General features: G+C 41.4%; 1 protein-coding gene across 3 annotated transcripts in view; it reads left to right on the top strand.

The window, feature by feature from the left end:
- agbl4 (AGBL carboxypeptidase 4) overlaps positions 1–22,452 on the top strand; it is a 432,805-nt gene that overhangs the window by 252,979 nt on the left and 157,374 nt on the right. For all 3 annotated transcript variants that reach the window (XM_042416279.1, XM_042416278.1, XM_042416280.1), the window contains one exon: positions 4,332–4,426. In XM_042416279.1, coding sequence (XP_042272213.1) covers positions 4,332–4,426 — 95 coding nt within the window. The remainder of the gene's footprint in view (positions 1–4,331; positions 4,427–22,452) is intronic.

Genomic DNA, 22,452 nt, shown 5'->3' with positions numbered 1-22,452 from the left:
TCCTAATCGTGTATACTGAAGGTAGGAGGAAGGAAGGAAGGAAGGAAGGAAGGCAGGAAGGAAGGAAGGAAGGCTTGTTCCACAATATTTTAGCTAAGAAAGAAAGTCCTTGGTCCAGAGGAGGTGGAAAGCCAGACACCATGGTTGTCCTCTGCGCTCCAGGCAAAGCTTAATGTTTTAGGCCAGGCAGAATCCCTCTGGGGAGAACCATAATGTCCTTCCAGATTAGAGGCTGGCACTCCTCAGAGCTGCTGCCTTTTATCAGGAACTTTGATACCGCAACATGGGATCATCTGCGGGACATTAAAGCTGCCTTATCACCTCACTGTAATGTGTCACAATCTTGACACTTGGTGTTATTCATGGTGGTAGGGGGAACATGTACCTCTCTTGTTCATGTTTCAGCCACTCTCAAGTGACATGAGAAGGAAATGATTGTAAACTATTAGTCCCTTTATAGTTTAGTCTTGTAGTTAGTAGTTTTGGCTTTTATCATATGCAAACTGCATAAGGTTACTTTGTCAGATTCTAGTAGTATTAAAGTATTAAAGGTGCCCTTTGGAGTTTTCTCATAAAAAAACAAAATGTATTTCCATTCAGTGTTACTAACCATCCAACTTGGCATACATGTTGGATGCACTTTCTTCCTCATAAAACATTTGCAAAGATGATTTTTTGAACTTTGAATTTTAAATCCTGTATTGTTTACATCCATGTTTAGTAGCTTTCAGTCTTCTCAAAATTGGGACCCCCATAATGCTACTTATAGTCAATACCTGTTTGTTTTTTTCTCGAAAATCTGTACAAATCGTGTACAAATCACATATTGAATAATTTTACATAGTAAATCCTCTCACTCCCTCCCTCCCCACCCCACACTCGCAGATCCTCTAGATGAAATATAATTTAGAAAAATAGTAAATTACACACAGCTAAATCAAAGACAGAGAAGAAAAAAAAAGCAAAAGACAGTAAGTACAAGTTGAATCAATAAGGAAAACAAACAAACTAACAGCATCAACATTGTTAGAAGCATCAACACATAGAAGTACTCTCATTCTACAATTAATATAAGTTGGGCCATTCCAGAGTCAAGTCAAAAGGTATCCCAGTTTGTTACATTGGTTAGATTATCACAGTAAATCAGAAAAGGCATCCAGACTTTCTTGAACTTATTCTTATTGCCCCTCAGAGAATTTTATCTTCTCCAACTTAAGATGAAACATGATATCCCTGATCCATCTGACATGGGATGGGGGTCCTCCAGTTTAAAAGTATTAAACGTCAGGCCAATAAGTTAGTAAAGGCCACCACATTATACATGTATGCAAATATAGCAATTAAAGGATGTGGGTCAACAGTGTTGTGACCGCACGGAATGATGCAGACAGGTCCGCGCGAACACAACAAATTGCAGGTACATGGATGTCCGCACGGAACCTACGAGCACACCCTCTGATGACAAAATTTACGTCACATGGACCCTAGCGGACCTTCGCAGACTCGTGGACGCAGAAACTATAATTTCAGCTTAAGGAGTGAATTGGAAGATCATGTGATTCCATATTGACAGGTTCAGGTGCATGCTCAAGTGAGCAGCCTTGGACATGCATGACAACCTTCTGGATGTTACTAGCCCAGTAGCAATAGAGAAGGTTGGGCATAGGCATCCCAGTGCTTTAGATCTTTGTTAGATGGCCTTACATATCTGAAGCAGCCTGCAACCCCAGATAAAGTTAGAAGAAATCCTGTCAAGAAAGCTTAACTGCTTTTAGGAATGAATATGGGAATGTTCTGAATAAGATATAGGAATTTAGGGACAATATTCATTTTAAGCAGGCTAATATGCTCAGCTATTTATAGTGGTAATGTGTGCCAGCGCTCTATATCTTGTTTGCATTTGTCAGTTAAAGGAGAAAATTTTAGTTTGTATAAAAGCTGAAAGGAGCAAGGAACCGTAATCCCCAAGTATTTGAATTGTGAATTCACTCTCCTGAAGGGAAACAGAGAGGCAGGGATATTAAGAGCAGCAGGTCTCAAAGGGAAAACTTCACTTTTTTGCAGGTTCAACTTATAGCCAGAGAGCTTCACAAATTGTTCCAGCCTGGATAGGATAGAGGGAAGAGACAATGCAGGGTTGGTGATATATAGGAGAAGGTCATTAACGTACAGTGATACCTTATGTACCCTATCTCCTCAGATTATCCCCTCAAAGGAGCAACACAGTCGTAAGAAACAGCGAGTGGCTCAATTGACAAATCAAAAAGCAATGGGGACAGGGGACAACCCTGTCTCATTCCCCTGTGCAGAGGAAAAAACCCTGACTGTATTTATTCAAACAGATGCTAAGGGCCCATTATATAATAATTTGACCCAGGAAATAAAGATGGGTCCAAAGCCAGATCTTGAAAGGGTGTTGAAAAGGAAGCCCCATTCCACCTGGTCAAAAGCCTTCTCAGAGTCCAAGGCTACTACAACTTCAGGTGAGGCAGACTGTGACTGGGTGTATATTATGTCTGATATTATGTTTGATCATGCAATATATGGGCTGGGAGAACCTTTTCAACCTTGTCCAAGGACACGTCAACTGGAGAAGCTGGGGATCAAACCGCCGATTTTCTGATTAGTGGACAACCCGCTCTACCTCCTGAGCCACAGCTGCCTAAATTGATGGTTTCCTGAACTTCTTCAACCGTTAAAGAACTATCAAGGCTATACCTCTCTATATCTATATCTCTATATTTACATGTAATGTAAATGTAAAGTCAATTCCTGAAAAAAGGAATCTACCTCAATAGGAGCTACACTCAGATGTATATAGTTTACCATAATACTCAGTAAATGTGTCATTAATTTGTTTGTGGTCTGTAACTACAGAACCTGAGGTGATCTGTATTTGAGTTATTTGACGCAACACGTATGACCGGCATGTTCGGTGAGCCAGGAGTCTGCCTGCTTTGTCCATGAATTCATAAACAGTGTGTCTAGCCCTTAAAAGCAGATGCTCAGTCTTAGCTGTTGAGACTAAATCAAATTCTGTCTGAAGATGGATCCTCTTTTGGTAGAGTTCTGGGGTAGGTGAAGTGGCATATTGTGCATCTAATTGGGCTATGTTACTATTGAGTTCCTTTAGTTTGGAAATATTTTTTTATTGTGTGAGGTGAAGTGAAGAATTTGGCCATGGAAGTAGGCTTTCAGAGTCTCCCAGAGAGTACAGTGGGAGATATTTGGTGTAGCATTTGTTTAAATAAAGAACTTAATCTAGGTGCTCTTACTTAACAAATGTAGAGTCTGGGAGTAGACAAGAGATCAGGTGCCATGCTCTGTATGCCGCGGGTTGTTCAGGGAAAGACAGTCCAAAAGAAAGGGGGTATGGCCAGAGATGACAATACTATGATATGTGATGTTGTCAGTAATGGGTATAAACCAAGTGTCGAGAAACAATCAATTTGCGAATAAGTGTGGTGAACTGGTGAAAAAAAAGAAAATGCTCTTCCCATCGGGAAACTAAACCTCTAGGGGCTGAACAACCCATATTGTTCAATGCGATTATAAATGACTTTAGCTGTCTTAGACAGTGGTACAGGTCTGGGGAAGGAGCAGTTCGGGACTGAGAACACAATTGAAGTCTTCACCAATAATTAAAAGATGGTTGTCCACATTGGGTAGGACTGAAAAAAATGAAATAATAAAAGTGTCATCATCCCAGTTAGGTGCATATATGTTTGCTAAAATTACAGGTTTATTTAGCTGTTTACAAACACCTATCACATATTGAAAAAGTGTGTTTCCTGAAGAGAGAAATAAGCAGATCAGCGTCTAAAACTAGATTATATTATTAGCACCAGTTTGACACAGATATTAAGCACAATTTACAGACTGTGATCTAGATCACTGGTTCTCAACCTTTTTGGGTACTGGACCCCCTGCATATTTTAAGTGGTCCTGAGGTCCCAGCCTCCAGGAGCGCTCCAATATGGCAACTCTGCCATCCACATTGTTCAAACTGTGTTCCATCTCTTGGATTTTTACTACCTGAGAGGACTACAGTGTGGTGAAAGGATTTCATGGGCTAGGTTAGGGCTAGCATTAGCTTCTGTAGCTTTGCCAGTGACTAGCCGTGGGTTATGGCTATCACTAGCCACAAATCTGTTTAAGTTTATTGCTCTCATGCAAGAAGTGTGTGTTTCAAAGATATAACTTGATGATTTAAGTTAGTAAATATCGGAACAGATGAGGAGCACTTGAGTTCACGTTTTCACTCCACCATGTCACTGGAACTCCCTCCACTGGCTTTTTAATGTTTAATGGCTTTAATGTTTGTCTTTCAGAGGGTCATTTTCAATGTGGTGAACTTCTCCAAGACCAAGAGCCTGTACAGAGATGGCATGTCTCCTGTAGTCAAGTCTACCAGCAGGCCAAAATGGTAAGTGGACAAAGACAAACCTACTGTAGCACCAACTCTATTAGCTTTACGTTGCATGTTGTAATGTAGCAATGTCATCTCATCTGTAAAAATTCAGTCCACATTGTGGTTACAAGAATGCTGACAGAGTATTTAAACTTTAAGTTTCTACACTTTCAAAAAACTTTTCCTCTCTGCCCAACAGTAGACACATACATTCCCTAACACACACACCCACACACACAAACAAACACACACACACACACACATCCTAAAGACTGATACTTTAGATTTTCAGAGTGGATGCGTCCGGGCGCATTAGCATGTGATCCATTGGTTGCCAGTATGATGGCTGTCTGATGTAATAACGGTTGACTGATGGATGCAGAAATGTGTGTGTGTGTGTGTGTGTGTGTGTATGTGGATGAATAGGTGTGGCAGGAGGGAATGGGGCTGGTGCAGTGGGGTTGGGCGCAGCGTCTGCCAAGCAGGCTGGTGTATCCAGTGGGGCGAGGAGGGAGAACAGGGTAGCGTGATGAAGTGTTGCCGTCCAAGAGGAGCCCTGACATCTGTCATCAGTTGATGGAGGGCATCCGCAGAAACGCCAGGCATCTGCCACCCTGAGCTGTCTGAGTCTGCTAGCCTAGCGCCCGCACCGTCCATACCATAGCACGTCGGTCGCAGGCTAATGGGAAGAGACAATGGGCACGACACCGTAGACAGGAAAGATGAACTGCTGTCTGTGATACAGCACCAACATGATGCAGCTCAGCTTGGCTGCCTCGCTCTCTCTGTTTTGACTCCATGTGGTGTGATTGCAACTTTGCACTCAGTTTCTCTGTTGTGCCAGTGGAGATGTGTCTTTTTCACAGTGCTAGAGCCACTACTATTGTCTCATCCTGCCAGCCATTTATTTACAGGGAAGCTTGCAAGTGCTTGCTTTAAAATTGGTGTTATTTCTCAGGTGAGTGTAGTTATGCTGTCAGTATAGTTACCACGCAGACAGCGCGATAGAGCAAAGTTATATTCCTATTTCAACTGTTGTAATTTAGGTGACATTTTGTGCAAGGTAATTATTGTCCCACGTTATAAAAAAATCCCTCCTTCTGAATGGTCTTGACTTCTCATTGGACATAATCTTGAACGTCTGAGGTGTTAATCTGTACTGCAGCCTTGTTGGGTCATTTAGGTCCCAAAGCTCTTCTTAATATGCTAATCATGCAACCCTGACCATGTTTATGTTTCAATAAGCTCTCATAAATAGGTATTTAAGTGACAGACACAGCAGGAGGTAACGTTGCAGAGGCCTGACTCCATTTACCTCCCCAGGCTAATACTGTTTTAACCGCTCCTCTCAGCACTGTGCCATCTAAGAGGCATCATGTCTCATGCATTTGTAGAGCCATTTTCGACTGTCTGGGGCTTCCAAGACTGCAGCTGACATTGTTTGTGTCCCCACAAAGTGGTCAAGATGCTTTTAACACAACCTCCTCTATTTGACTTTCCATGAGCACAACAAAGCACAGACAGCTCCTAAAGTAGCAATCTTCTTTTTGACAGTTACAGATATGGAATAAATAAAAAGGCAGAGTGTGGAGAGCTTTGCCTGTCTGATCCAAACTCACACAGGACAGGATAAAGGAGGTACAGAGAGACGGAATGATAGAAAAAAAGAAGAGAGCAAGACAGACTTGCGGAGAAACAGACAGAAGGAGAGGGTGGAGGAAGAAAAACACAGAGTACAAGAAAGACAGATTACTGAGACAGGTAGACAGGGAGGAGAGAATGAGAAAAAGAGTGAGCTAGAAAAGATTGCTCTCCCACCCCTCGCCCCGACACCCCCACGTCTGTATTTATCAAAAGAATCGTCAGTATTAGCCCAGGAGTTGAAGCCTTTATCTCCCTGTGCAGGTGCCTTATGTCCTGGGGCCCCAGCGTCGTTTGGTGCTGGAGGCTGCAGGGCTTGGCTGGCCTCGGCTAAGCTGGGCGTCTCAGTGAGAGACAACCGGCAGATTACAGTCCTGCAGGACGTTCACTGCTACAGGTGGAAGGATCTATCCTATATCCCTTCTTCCATCCTTTTTTCTCTCCATCCCTCACTCCATGACGCCTCTAGCATCTAGTTCTTGGTACAGGAGACATCAGGACAGCTTTGACAGTATCGTCTGGCATTTAAACACAGCTACAGGTTACATGTTTGATATGTAATGAATCATGGATGAACTAATCAAAACAGGTTACATTGCTTCTGAAATGTGAGACAGATTAACCATGGCTTTTATTCTGTAAACTCTCAGACTCTTTATTCTGTACTGTGCTCTTTACAACATGTGAAGCTTCATATCTTATTATTTTGTTGTGTATTAAGGAATTGCAAAACACCCATTATTGTAACTGACATATCAATTAATAAATATTGATGTAATTGGTGCCATATAGTTCAGAAGCTGAAGAATAAAAGCAAACAACTTTCTTTTTTGAAAAGTTAGTCATTACTCACTGTAAATTCCAAATTTATAAAATCTTTCAATTAAAATCAGCTCTTGTGATCGATATTTGAAATGCTTAAAATTACATAGCAGTTCAAAATAAAAATGTTAATGAAATGAACGAGGGAGTGAGAGTGATTATGAGACAGAGAAAAGAGAACAAACCATATTTTCTTGCACTAGTCTGTCGAACACAATAGCCCCCTTGGTGACACTAGGTGCCAAACACACTCCCTGTGGTCTGCTAGTTGTTGGACTGCTAGAGCAAAGAATTGCCCAGCATCCTTATTTTCTGAGATAAGCTAATTAGAAAGTCAGAGAGCGTGGTGTAATGCAGCTGTTGGAGGCCGAATGCTGTGGGATGGGGTAATGGCCAGGATGCTGCACGAGTCTGACTGCATCAACCAACAAATGCTTCATCCAGAGTCCTGTGTGGATCAATGTAGAAAGAGAGGGGACAGAATAAATATCTTTCAACGCTACACATTAGAGCTGCATCTAATGATTATTTTCATTATTCATTAATCTTCAGATTAGTTTGAAATGAAATGTTAAAAGATATTTATCACAAGTCCCCAGAGTCTAACTTGATGTCTTCAAATGTCTTGTTTTGTCTGACCAAAAGATTCAATTTACAATGACTGAAACTGAGAAAAGCAGCAAATCCTCTCATTTATGAACCTGCTGGAGAATGTCAGTTGCTTTTACTTGTCATTACATTGTCAAATAGTTAATGATTCATTTTCTATGAGTGCAGTTAATCAATTTGTTTAGTGTCAAATTTAAAATATATGACAACAAACCTTCCTATCTGTACAACATGAAGACCGTAATTCAATTAGGAGACTTTATGGCAACATTGACATTTTTGCATATTTTGCTTATTGTGTAAGCTTTTAGCTAAATTAAGATAACTCAAACACAATGTAATTCTAACATTATTGTTACTTTAGCCTCACAGTCTAAAATGCATGTGTTCACATAGTTTTTAGCTTATTAAATCTGTAATTTATAATATATTGGAAATTTTCTGATGTGTGGGGTCTCTTTTAATTAACTTTCCACTTCTTCGTCAGTCAGTAGGTGTGTGAATAAAAATAGCTACACCTCTAACTGAGCTAACAGATGAACAGTCAGAGTTGGAGGAAATGGGTTGCCAAACATTGCCTCTAAAGTTAGAACCAACCAACCTTGATCAAGGGTAAATGCTTTTTCTCTTCTCTTTTTCATGGGAGGCAACACAAAAAACAGGAGTGCTTTTCAAGCAGTTGTGCTCAGCTCCAAGTCCGTCAGAGAGACAGTCAGTCAGTCAGTCAATCAGTCAGTCAGTCAGGACAATTTTGCTTTTCTAGAAAAAGTCTTCCTGTAAGCGTGTGATGCAACAGCATAGTGAAATTCTATTTGGAGATGTCTGCCTCTCCATCGGAGTGCGTGTTAGCAGTAATTGTTCTGTCAATCAGTACAGCTCTGGCCTGCCTGCTTCCCTTGCCACTTGTTAAGCCCTGGCAGAGGGCGAGGGGTGAGGATAGGTGAGGCAGGGTGAGGGAGAGAGAAAGGATACTACTGCTCTGTGTGTCTCTCCTTGCTCACCTCAGTCTTTCTTTACAGTCTGTTCTCCTGGAAACTCACTCCCTGCCTGTTTATCTTCTTGTGTTCTCGCCTCTTTTTACTTAGTTTCCCTGTTTTGTTTTGTTTTCAAATTATGCTTTGTTTTAGTTTTGCTGACTTTACTTCTTTCACTTTTTTCTTTTATGTGAATTTTGCCCTGTTCTGTTATCTCCTCTTTGTCCATTTATTTGTGTTATACCTTTATGTATGGGGGTATTATTGTAGCAATATTATTTGCAAAAGTGTGTGGAGAAATGTGAAACCGTTACTCAATCTGTGTGTATGTAATCAGATTTGTAAATGTGTAAAAGAATCTCTAAATGCGTACTTTTGTGAATGTACAGCAATCTACAACTGTGCATTCAGAATCTCTGTGTGTGTAATCATAATAATCAGATTTTGTAAGTTTTATAGCTTATTATTAAATTATTGTGTGCCAACAATATTGGAATCTTTGCCATGTTAACTTGTAGACAAACATTCTGCAGGTTTCTTGTCAACAGATTGATGGTCATTACTTCTGCAAAACTACTAGTTTTTCTGGGGTGTTCTGTGTCAGAACAAAATTCTGGGTTGCTGGGTTGGATACTGGTGGCTCTCACTGTAGTAGATGAAGGACTCTGTTCAGCACAATGATCAGATCACAGCAGACAAACACACTATGGCCTCCAATAACTCACTCTAAATATTCGCTTTCCACGGGGTATGTTACGAGTATCACGTACTCCCTTTCGGCTTGTCTCTAAGCCTGAGGGTGTTCGTACGGTGCACGGAAATGGCAATAGCCCCGCTGAGGCGGCAAGGCATCCGCCTGGCCACGTACCTGGACAATTGGCTTCTGTTAGCGCAATCGGAGCAGGAAGCCGGGGCACACACTCGTACTCTCATAGGACACCTATCCGACTTGGGTTTTGTGGTAAATGCGGAGAAGAGCATCTCCGGCACAGAGCGTAATCTTTCTGGGATTATCGCTGGACTCAGTGTCTTTCACAGCTCGCCTCTCGGCGGAGAGAGTAAAGACTTTCAAGACGTGCCTCGCGCTTTTTCATCCACACAGATCTGTTCAATTCAGATTATGTCTTTGATTACTCGGCCTGATGGCGTCTGCCATTCTTGTAGTGCGTCTTGGCTGCCTCCACATGAGGGATTTCCAGTATTGGGTGGCTTCCTTCAGGCTAGATCCCGTGCGTCACGGCGTGCGGAGAGTGTTGGTCACATCGGAGTGCGTCAGAGCGCTGCGTCACTGGCGAGCCCCGTCTTTCCTGACCCGGGGGAGGCCCATGGGCTCCGTCCTGTCCAGGAAAGTGGTCACTACAGATGCGAGTCTGTCAGGCTGGGGCGGAATACACGAGGGCCGGTCTGTGAGAGGACATTGGAGCGCTGGTCTCCAACGGTCTCACATAAATTTTCTGGAGCTCTCGGCGGTGTTTCTCTCCCTGAAACACTTCCTCCTGTCTCTCGCCGGTCACCATGTCTTGTGAGGACGGACAATACGACAACAGTGGCGTATATCAAACGTCAAGGGGGGTTGTGTTCCCGTCAGTTACACATGCTGGCAGGCAAACTGATCCTCTGGAGCAGCGAGCGTCTCCTCTCCCTGAGAGCGACGCATGTTCTGGGGGCACCCTGAACACGGGTGCGGACCTGCAGTCCAGGGGCGTGCCAGTACATGGGGAGTGGACTCTGCACCCGGAGATCGTGGAACAGATATGGACGCGCAACAGTCGAGCTGCGGTGGATCTGTTCGCGTCAAGAGGAAACGCACAGTGCGCGCTGTTCTTCTCCCTGTGCAGCATGGATGCTACCCTGGGTGTAGACGCACTAGCGCACGCTTGGCTGCATGAGCTTCTTTGGGCGTTCCCTCCACTGGCTCTGATACCCCCCACTCTGTCCAGAGTGAGGTCCACACTAGCCTGCGATGCATTGGCTAGCGGAGATTTATCGGTTGCTGCGCACTCAGCCTTGGCAACTCTTGCCGCGCAGGGATCTGTTGTCGCAGGGAGGGGGGACAGTGTTTCACCCACACCCGGAGTGCCTCGTGCTGTGGGCCTGGCCCGTGAGTGGCTTGATCTGACCGCTGTGGGGCTTCCACAGACAGTGATTGCCACTATCCAAAACACTAGAGCCTCCTCCACTAGGTCTCTGTATGGCTGTAAGTGGAGAGTGTTTGAGGAATGGTGTCTCAGAGAGGGACACATTTCTTTTCAGTGTCCGGTGGGAGTGATATCGTCATTCTTGCAGGACCTGATTGACAAGCGAAAAACCTTTTCCACGATTAAAGTGTATTTGGCAGCCATCGCCGCCTGTCATGTCAGATTTGGGGGACGAACAGCGAGCCAACACCTACTGGTTTGCCGTTTTATGAAGGGAGTGCACAGGCTTCTCCCTGTCTCTCGACCGCTGGTGCCTCTGTGGGATTTAGCTGTGGTTCTGGAGGGGCTTAAGGGTACTCCGTTTTAACCACTGGAGGAAGCGGACCTGAAACACGTGTCCTTCAAGACAATGTTGCTACTGGCGCTGGCTTCGGCTAAACGAGTTAGCGACATCCATGCGCTTTCAGTGCATCCCTTCGCCCCAGGTCATGTAAGGATGATTCTGAAGCCAAGCCCCATCTTTGTGCCCAAGGTGGTTGGTTCATGTTCTCCTATCGACCTTGTGGCTTTTGCCGCCCCGCCTGGAGAGCAGCGGTCGCGTGTGTTATGTCCGGTTCGTGCAGTGCACACTTACATGGATAGGACTGGGGGTTTCAGGAGGAGCTATCAGCTGTTTGTCTCCTGGGCTAATCCTCATAAGGGAAAATCTGTTACTAAGCAACGCCTCTCCCACTGGGTGGTGGAGGCGATTGCTTTGGCTTATACGAGTCAGGGTCTGCAGCCGCGGGCAGGTCTGCGAGCGCACTCTACTCGTGGCTTAGCCGCATCCTGGGCCTTATTCAGGGGAGTTTCTGTTCAGGATATTTGAGCTGCGGTGAGCTGGTCTTCGCCTCTCCCTGTGGGTTGGTGGATGCTAGCTTGTCTGGCAGTACAGGAGCTACCACATCCCATAGTGAGACATCGAAATGAATATTATGAAAGAGAACTTTAGATTATTTACATAACGCCGGTTCTCTGAGTAATATGAGTGAGATGTCTCACCAAACAATCCTTCTTGCTTGGGTGAGTGAGAAGAGGTGCTTATCTTGAATGAGACTGTGTCATCCGCAGCAGCTATTTAAGGTAGGTGGCACTACCTGGTGCGGACGAACACGTTCACCAATCAGGATTGGCGTAATGAGATTAATGCTTCTGAGGTCTGCAGCGAGGCGTGCATCCCATAGTGAGACATCTCACTCATATTACTCAGAGAACCGGGGTTATGTAAATAACCTTAAGTTTTCTATAAACTTTAATGTTACATGACATAAGCTACATCTTGTTACCGAAACAGGCTAGACGCTAATTGTAGCAAAGCTCCAGCAATAAAATACAGATGAGATTGCACACCTCCATTCTAACAATGTTAGCCACAAACAGAATATCTCATATAAGACATTAGTGTTTACTTACGGTTTAAGTTGTCTTGGAGTAAACACTCTGCTCTGTCTGTTAGCTAATGTTAGCTTGTGCTAGCAGTTTCTAGCGAGGCTAAAACATGACAGGTTGTCATGTTGTTCTATTAGTGATGCTGAAGAGTGACCAGTCACTCATTAGATGGATAGTCATAGAAATGTGGGTGTGCCTTTTCTGCTTGTTGTTAAAGCAGTGGGGAACAATGCAGTGACTTTTGCGGCTGCATTTCATCCTGCCATGTTGTTTTGGTTGCTCGCCTGTGGCAGAGGAAGTTTTTTAGTGAGAAGCGTCAGCCTGGCAGCAGGAGCCTGTAAGCCTTGGCTCAGGGCCGCTCCAAGAAGACAACCTATTGACCAGTGTGCCTGAGTTGAATGACGACTTGTCTGTATTTCCAGCTCCTGGAGCAAAATACATAAACTTTTCAGGCATTAATATCTATTGTGCATTTACAGATCTATGTACACATTTATAGATTTGTCTACACATTCACAAATCTCTATACAATTGCAAAACTGAATACAGATTTGGAGATTCTTTTTCATATTTACAGATCTGATCACGCACACATAAATTCTGAATACACATTTGCAGATTCCTGTACACATTCACAAATTTCAGTACGCATTTAGAGATTCTTTTACACATTTACAAATGTGATTACGCACACACGGCTTGAGATACAGTTTAATAACTTGCAAATAACAACATTGCAAATAATATTGCTACAATAATACCCCCAGATTTATGTTTGAATTTTTGTACCTTCAGCTCCATTTTTAAAACTGCAGTAAACAGTTTTACTGCTGTTTTTTGGCCAGTTTGGGGCAACTGAAATAAGGTGTGAACACAACACTGATGTATTATCAGCTTAAAAATTACTAACATTAATTTGGAGTTGCGTATGCATCTACCTGCCAAATGTATTCATGCTCCTTAGTTCTGTTTTTGGTCTCCACCAACACTTGCAGTAAATATTTGGCTCTTTGGCTGTTAAATGATCCACTATCTTCACTAGCTAGGCTGTAACTTTGTCTGTCTACAGTTTGGTAGTAGGCAGGTAATTTATAGTTATTTTTTCTCTGAAAATGCTGCAGCTGAAAAAGACAATATAAATGCAGTGAGAGTGAAACAAAATGGGTGTGAGGTGAAAAACAATGAGCTCCATAGAGCTTTGGGGAACTGCAGAGTCCAGTGATACAGTAAATATCTGCAAGTTCATGATCTGGTCATATGATTATGATTATGATTATAGCTTCTTTAAATTACTGATAAATAATATGATAAAAATAATCTGATAAAAGTAATATTACGAAGAGAGTGTAGAAGCAAATAAACTCTCAGGCTCCCATTTCACTGACACAAACTTTTATGTATTTACTGTATTTAACTGTAAAGTGACTCTGATTGTGATAAGAAATTTAGACACAGACACAACTGAAATCACTGAAAGTGACCAAAACTTTACTACAGAACTAGGATGTAGTAAACCTGCTCATATTTTATACCCATTGGTCTTCCAGTATGAAGGAAACTGCACTTGTCAGCCTTAAAAAGAGCCCTCCGATCCAGAACTACACACACCTCCCATCCTCTAACTGTACTGCTGAGCTGGGCCATCTGGGTCCGAACGCAGCGAGTGTGTGACAGTGGTGAGAGAGATGGTCTCTCTCTTGAGGACAGAGTGTCAGGCAGAGGACTGAAGACAGACAGACTGTAAAGGTTGTGTTAGAACTACAGCAGACCTCTCTGACTCCTCCCTACATTCAGCGAGTCCGCACTCTCCCCTTCCCGCTCCTCCCCTGCCGCCGAGCCACTTGCACAATTAACCATGTGGCATGCCATTTAATAATAGACCTTTTAATTGTCGACAAATGAAGAGTGATGTAAAATAGCTAATAGCTTGTGCTAATTAATAGGGGAATTGAACGCTTGTTAATTAAGGGCAAACAGGACAAGGACCAGCTCGGGTAATTTGAGCAATAAAACAGAGACTAACGATTCATTTCCAAACAGACTTGCTTCATAAAAACATCAAGCGACCCCCATTTTGCTGTTTGAGAACACTCGCAGCCCCCATCCTAGCCTTTACTTCAACCACACACATGTAAGTATACGCAGAGGAAATGTAGTCAAGAATGTAACTGCTTCCTTCCTATGATTCCCCACAGATAATGCCACAATAAGACAAATCACAACTATATAATGTCTTCAGAATGTGATGATAAAGATTATTTGGCACAATAAGTGTCTCTGTGGTATGATAAAATGTTTGATTCACCTGTTTAGAATTAAAACACCATGTATTGAAATGAATGAATTCCCTATGTATTTGACTTAAATTGCAACCAATCGTGTCAATATTTAGTGCCTAGAGTGTTCTGTCTCACCTATTTCCCTCTTTGCTCATCTCTCTGTGGTCATAGTTGTTAGACCTAAGGCAAAAGGAAAGAAATGGATAGTCAGCCAAGGCTCTACATACATCTTCCTCAAGAGACTGGAAAGCTTTACTGTCTTGCACATCCATGCTTTTTAATTTCACAGCTTTACTGGGGTGTTTTACTGTAACATAATTTTTATTACATGTATACTGTGCCCATGGCCTCTTTCTCTGCTTTGCTGCGTCTGTGTTTAATTTAAAAAAGAGACTATGTTCTGTGTTGTTTCCTTGCTCTCAACTCCATTTTGTACCGGGAACCGTAGCAATCATTCAACAGTCTATGGGTTTCATATAAGATTCTTAGATTAAAAAAAATGTTATATATGATGTTCCCTCTCCGTCAACATTGTCTGTGCGATAAGGGAGATGGACAAAATCTTTTAATAAAAACCAAGCGAAGGAGAAAGTGAGAGACACACACACACACCTAATTATCTGTCATAGGTTCAACTGCAGAGAGGAAATGGAATGATGTATGAATCTGAGCGAATATGTAGAAGAAGAGAGAGGATACCTAATGTATGTCTGTGAAAGTGGTTTGGTAACACAAGCCAAAATCTGAAGAAGTGTGTAACTCTTTAGATAACAGTCCACAACATACAGTCTAATTAAAAATAAATAAATAATAAATAATGATAAATAATAATAATAACAAATAAATAAAAATAAAATTGGTGTACCAGTACAGTACACTGTAAAAAAAATTGAAAAAACCTAATTTTAAGGAAAATGCATTTTTACAGCAGTCTTTAAATTGTATAACTATTGTATATCTATCTATACAAATTAACAACTCAACTGTTATTTTAAGCATTATGCTTGAAATTTTGTACAAAAAAAAGGTGGTGCGGCATACTGCCATGGGGTTAAGCAGAGGTGTGTGGGGGTGTGGGCGTGTTTGTGCTCTAGAACATAACCACTGTGAAACAATCAGAAAATAACATTTTATTGATTTATCTGATTCACTGATTTTCTTTCTCCCTTCACTCCCTCCTTTTCATTCACTCTCTAGCTCGCTTGACCACAGCCGCTTTCTCTCTCTCTCTCAGTGGTGCTCCCAGCTCTCTCTCTTTTTCTCTAGTCTTTTTCAATATGAGTCAGGAAGCCATCAGCAATGCCTAATTTTACTTTTAATGTTATCAAACAAAGAGAAATTTCCTCCTTAGATGTCACTATAGGGCCTGATACAAGTAATCAATCACCTTCATCTGATCTTAATATGAACTTCCACACACCAGTAATTCTGGAAACTTTGACAGGTAAATCAGAATTCTTATTCATTCTCTAGAATGCCAAACAAAGTATGTCACTTACTTGAAATATAACAGGTACCAAGCCAACCCTTCAGGCCATTACCATAATACAGATTATTTGGTTCCACTGATTTTCCAAACAATGCACCCATTTGAATGGCAGCCATGCACATACTTCTGTATTTATAGAAAATAGATGTATGTTTTTCCATGTTTTCTCATGTTGTCTGTTACATTCAGTGCCTCTACACGCACTTTAATAGTCTGTTTAAACCCTACAATTTCTGGAATGCCAGAAATATAATTTCCATAATCAGGTTAAGGGATTAAGAGAAAGCCATTTAGCACAGGTAGATTTCTGCTGGAGAAACCCGATCACTGGTCCATGGAAACCGTTAGAGGGGACCTATTATGCTCATTTCCAGCTCTGTATTTTTATTCTTGGACTCCTCTATAGTAGCTTTACATGATTCACAGTTAAAAAAAACTCCTTATTTATCTTTATTTTAGCTCCTGTCTCTTTAAGGCCCCCCTCCCGATGAGCCCCCACAGCTCTGATTGGCCAGCTCTCTGGAAGCCTGTTGAGGGGCAGCCATATCAGAATTGTGTTAAGTTACGGCTGATGAAAATACTTTTTGTACTTTTGCTGCTTCAAATTAGAAGCTTTTAAATGACTAAATAATGGGAGACTTTTACTGTGAAGAATTTACAGAAAACTCCCAGGCCTCTGGTAGAGGACCCGAGCTTGAGGAAGACACACCACCACCCCCCATGGGAGGGGGGTGAGAGGGAGATTATTTTTTTATTTATATGTATACAAATACCATGGCATCGAACGAAGCTTCGAAGCATTCGGGTCAGCCTTACCACTTTCCTGCTCAAAATGAACACAAAATTCCTAGGCTGTTTCTAGGGTGTATCAGACGGTTGCCAGGGTGTTTCTACGTGGTTGGTAAAGTGCTTGTATGTGGTTGCCAGCTGTAGTCATTGGTTGCTAGGGTATACTAGGTGGTTGCTAGTGTTTATTAGGTGATAACTTCAAAATACAGATGATCACTAGGGTTTCCATAAGTTGGGTGTTTAGTAAGTAATTGCCAAGGTGTTTGTTGATTGCTGCTTCCAGGTGGTTGCTAACATGTTTATTTGTGGCTGTAAGGTTGAACAATTTGGATACCAGGGTGTTATAGGCCCGACCAAACATGCAGTAATATTAGAGCTCTAAATTTTTATTTTTGGACTCCACTTGAGTAGCTCGGCATGATTCACAGTTCAAAAAACTCCTTATTTATCTTATACTGGCCCTTTATGCAGCCCCTCAATATACACAGTTTCTCTTACACTCCGCTTTAGCTGATGTCTCTTTAAGGCCCCCTTCCCGATGAGCCCACTCTGTTCTGATTTGCCAGCTTTACGTATCAGAATTGTGTAATTTTACCGTCAATGCAAACCAAACATTTCCTGTTTTACTGCTTCAAATTTAAAGCTTTTAAATGACCTACTAACGGGAGTCTTTTATTTTGAAGAATTTGCAGGAAGTAAAACATATTCCTCATTGAATTAGCGGAACTTTGTTAGCGGCGCTAAAAAATGGTTGAAAACAACAACATATGGAGCTATTTGTTCAGCGGATCAGTTAGAAATAATGACAGCCACAGTGAGATGTTTTATGAAGAGCTGCAGACAACCAGCACACCTCCAACAGGTAAACTACTTATTTTACTTTGCTGTGCTGCGTCGTGGCTTGGCCTAACTACTCCTGGAGTGGGGCAGCGAACTTGTGCACTGTGTACGTAGCAGATGTCCATATAAAGAAATCCGTCATGAACTGACGTCAGCTCGGGCTGAAAGTGGAAAAAACAGTTGGAAACTTAGCGTTCAGGGCAGTTTGAAGCTGCTGCTTTTTGCTAACAGGGATTACTGCTACATGCGTTTACCTCGTTATTTGACATGTCGGCCACTTTTAACATGAACATCCGACATTGTGACATTATATATATGTCTGAAAATAAGGAAAAGCATAACACGTCCCCTTTAGGTTCAATGTCCATAACAACCACTGTACATCCCATTAAAAAAAGTCAGTATGCCACAACAAACTTTCTTGTGAAGATGTATTTTCTACTGTTTTACTGCATTTCTATAGCCTCTTAACCCTCTATGGCATAGTGTTGCCCTCAGGCAACAAACCACCTTTGTAGACCTCACACTGCCCTTATACATTTTCTTTGTTAAAAAATAGATATGATATCACAAGACATGTCTGTGTCCAGTGAAATGAGGTGCTGAAGTGGGTTTTACCTTTTGTCTGGGGTCGGAGCAGTCCTTTCAAGAAGCAAAGTCACATGTGAAACAGTGCCAGCAATTGGAAAGATAAATCATTTTTTAAAATGTTTAAATTCAAATAACTTTATATAAAAAATATGCACGTGCATGAGTATGTAAAGAAGTATATTTTATTGTTTAAAGACATTTTGTTTTTATTTATATACTAAAACAGTGTTTTTTCATTCATTGCCTCAGGGTAACATTGTGCAGTAAGAGCACTCTTTTTGGGGCAATATAATGCATGGAGATATGCTGGGATGCATAGCTATCACCATAGTCAATTACTTTACTATCTACTATGTGGATCCCAGAATTAGCTTTGAGACACAGTTAGGAGGTCAGGGGTCAGTCAGTAGAGTAATGATAAATGGTAAATGGTTGTGTAGTGCTTTTATCCAAAGCACTTTACAATGTTTCTGCTGCTCAATTACCCATTCACACACACACACACACACACACACACACACACACACACACACACACACACACACACACACACACACACACACACACACACACACACACACACACACACACCGATGGTGACAAGCTACCGCACAGGGTGCTGGCACAACCATCGGGAGCAATTTGAGGTTTAGTATCTTGCCCAAGGACACTTCAACATGCGGACAGGAGGAGTCAAGGATTGAACCACCGACCTTCTGATTAGTGGACAACCCGCTCTACCTCCTGAGTCACAGCCACACCAAGTAACGTGTATGTTTATGTGTGTGTGTGTGTGCGCGCGCGCTTGTGCATGTGTGTGGATAAGGAAACTGAGTCTGTGGATGAAGATGTTGATGATGTACCAGAGGATGATGTTCCATGCTTACCCTGATGGAGAAAAGCCCATGATACAGCCACAATGCCACTGCACAGACACTCGCACAAATACCCACACACACAAGCTAACCCCCCCACAGACATACACATACACACACACACACACACACACACACACACCCTAGTAGCACATTGTTGCTGACAGTTTTTAGGCTTAACACACTCTTGCCACACAACAGGATCTTTTAGTACAGAAAGGTGTCATACAGGGGTATGTATTGTGCATAACTTTCACTTCTATGTTCATTGGTGCTCAGGTAAACATTTTCTGGGTGCACATAGGCAAAGTTAGTCTGAAAATATTGCCTTCTGGTATACTCAGTGGAGAGATGAGAGCTACATGCAGCATGCAGATCAGCTTCCTGAAGACTCTGAAAAACTGAATCAATCTCGGTATCTGACACGTTAGTATTAACTCTAAGTGTCTCTTTAATCTTGTCTTTTGTGTACTGATGGCAAATGTCATTCAAACCATTGATCTCTTCAACAATTATTTGAATAGTTGACGACGGAACAAGATACTTTGCCTGGAGTTGCATGTAAAACAGGCACAGATTTCTTCTACAAAGACCTAATATCAATATCATCTGTAACCTGGTCCAGTTTCAGTTTCATAGGGCTCAATCTGAGAGGACACAGATAGCTCGGAGTATGTGACTCTAGTATTTACATCAGTTTCATGTTTATGTGTTCTTGAAACATGGGATGTAGATGACGACTTCACTTTAAATGCCTTGTTACAATTGCTGAATGGGAAATGGACTAATTCATGCTCACTCAAATATACCTTGAGATGTGCAAGAAGCTCTCTCAGATCTAAAAATTTAAAAATAAACATTTCTAGTCTTATATGCATTTCTTAACTTCTTCTCCACTTGGGGAAGTACCAAAGAATGTGAAAACAGCGAAAAAGTCAAGGCTGTTGGAGGAAAGACCACGTAGGCCATGCTCTCTCTGCAGATGTGTGGGGGAAGGAGGACGACAGCGCAGCAGCAGATTCAGTTCCTATTGGTGTGCTTGTTGATGGGTAAAACTTGTTTACCAGTGAGCCAATTTAGAATTCGGATGATGCTTAAAAAAACATTGACCATCGCACACTAAAAAGTGGGTTGACATTTATAGATTCCAATGTAGACTAAAAATATCTATTCATTATGTTACATTAAACTGGAATAGGCCTTTACCTGCTGTTCAGAAAATTGAAAATGGCAATGCTATAAAAAACTATATGATTTCCACATTCTGGAAATTGTGCAAGTAAAAAATATTATTGATTTAATATGAATATTATTTATATAGTGCTTTAAAAACAACACAGTTAATCCCAAGTTCTTAACAGAGAAAATGATGAACAGAGATGGGAAAAGCACACATGCATACACACTCAAACTCCCCACAAACCACTCATCCACATTCACAAACACACTCATGGCATACAACCAGCTTAAAATGTTTGTTATTATGCAAAACACATCATTCAAGATGAGGATCCCAACCTCCCAGACCAATTGAATGGATTTTATTGTAGGTTTTGACTCAAAATCTGCTAGCCTACAAAGTATCTCCACAGTCACAGATCTTAATGACCCACCCTTCATTATCAAGGAGCTCCATCTTTTACTCCTGTATCCTACTTATTGCCCTCAAAGTGTCCTCTGACCCCTCTCATCCAGCAAAATGTCTTTTTAACTTACTCCCATCAGAGAGAAGATGGTGGTCAATTGGTACCAAAACCAGTAGATTTAAAAACAGTGCATATGCTGTTGCAATTCATATGCTAAATTCTTAACAATGCTGTGACCCTCTCCATTCAGGGGTCTCCATTTAAAGTGTAATGTGCACTTTATATTTGCACTATGCACTGCAACTCTAACTGTAATATGCACTTTATCTCGCACTTGTACTTTTCTGCATTCGATAGAATCCTATGTTTATAGTTAGGCTGCTAAGCACTGTGCACTTTATATTTGTACCACACAGCTGTCTGTTTTAATCTATGTCTGTGATTAGGTTGGCATGTAATGACTGAGGTCAGGATGGGGATGGCATTATTTTTTATCTTTTTTCCTTTTACCTTTTATTTGTGTACTTTTGATCATTCTTGAATATGGAAGAAATTATGTGTATGCATGAACTGTATTGTATTTTGAGCTGCACTGCACCAAATTCCAATCAACTTGTTGAAATGGCAGTAAGGTACTGAAATGAATTGAATTTAATTGAATGTTATCTGATCAAAATGTGAATTTGATATGTACATAGATAGAAATCATACGGTCGTATCAATGCCCTGAGGAAAAGTGTGTTAGAGAAAAATACAGTGAGGCAAGTCACACTGAGGCATACACTACACTGAGCCATTTGAAACTAGAAAAAGCAGTACATGGAGGAAAAAGGTTTGAAAGTACTGGAACATATCCCAGCATGCACTGGGTTGAAAGCAGGGAAATAGTCTACCACAGAGCTAACACACACACACACACACACACATATTCAAACCTATAGACAATTTAGAGTCCTCATTTCCTCGAATGTGCATGTCTTTGTACTATGGAAATCAGAGTCCCAGGCAGAAACACAAGGAGAACATGCAAGCAACATCCAGAAAGGACAAGGGTTGAAGTTGAACCCAGGTCTTTCTTGCTGTGAGGTGACAGTGCTAACCACTGAGCCATCATGCCGTTGCAAGCACTAATACCTGTGCCATTTAAGTACTACATTACTACAATGTTGAAATAAATGATAATGCATGCAGAACAATAATGCATTCAGAACAATAAAGACAATAAGAGGGGGAAATGGCTTTGCAATGGACTGACTCACTCCATGCAGTTGAATAATAGTCTGAAGACAAATGTTCTCCAGTCCTACCTTCCTCATGTGTTACTGACAATGTGAGTTTCTTTTTGACAGTTTTCTTATCATAGCTACTATCTTCATCTCTCATCTGGCTGTCTCTCCAGTCAGATAGTCTTTGCAGTCTTTGATAGTTTTTTGGACTTATATGAATTAGGATATTTTACTTTAATTTTATGTTTTTTGCCAGTCACTTGACCTTTTCTTTTTTTGTTTTGTTTTTTACAGTGTGTGTAACAATACATACGTGTAGGTACAAGGAAACAAGATGTGAAAATAGGGAATATTTGTTAACAATCTAGGGAGAATTTATACTGCAGGTATTTTTTAAATATCAGTCCCATTCAATAAAAAGATTGCCTGCATACTAACAAAAAAGAAGAGACTCTACAGATGCAAAATAATCAATTTATTTCACATGCATAAGGTGAAACAGTAAAAAAAAAAAAAAAAAAGTGACAAAAAGTGAACATTTCCGTCAAAATACCATTGTCAGCACAACTCACACACTAAATAAATTCCACTGAAATCTTAAAGCTTTACCAAGTAGTGTTCATGTTCTAGGGCAATTAGTTCTATTTCCACCTTCCTCCAGTTGTCTTTAAAGACTTCAGAGAGGAAAGTGATCACAAAGGTCTATTTTATTAGATGAAATGGCACCTCTCTCCATTTTCACTTTTCTATTCCA

The sequence above is a fragment of the Thunnus maccoyii genome, chromosome 7 (genome assembly GCF_910596095.1).
Source record: "Thunnus maccoyii chromosome 7, fThuMac1.1, whole genome shotgun sequence".
Classification (NCBI taxonomy): domain Eukaryota; kingdom Metazoa; phylum Chordata; class Actinopteri; order Scombriformes; family Scombridae; genus Thunnus; species Thunnus maccoyii.
The sequence above is the reverse complement of the archived record's forward strand: the minus strand, read 5'-3'. Positions and strand labels throughout refer to the sequence as shown.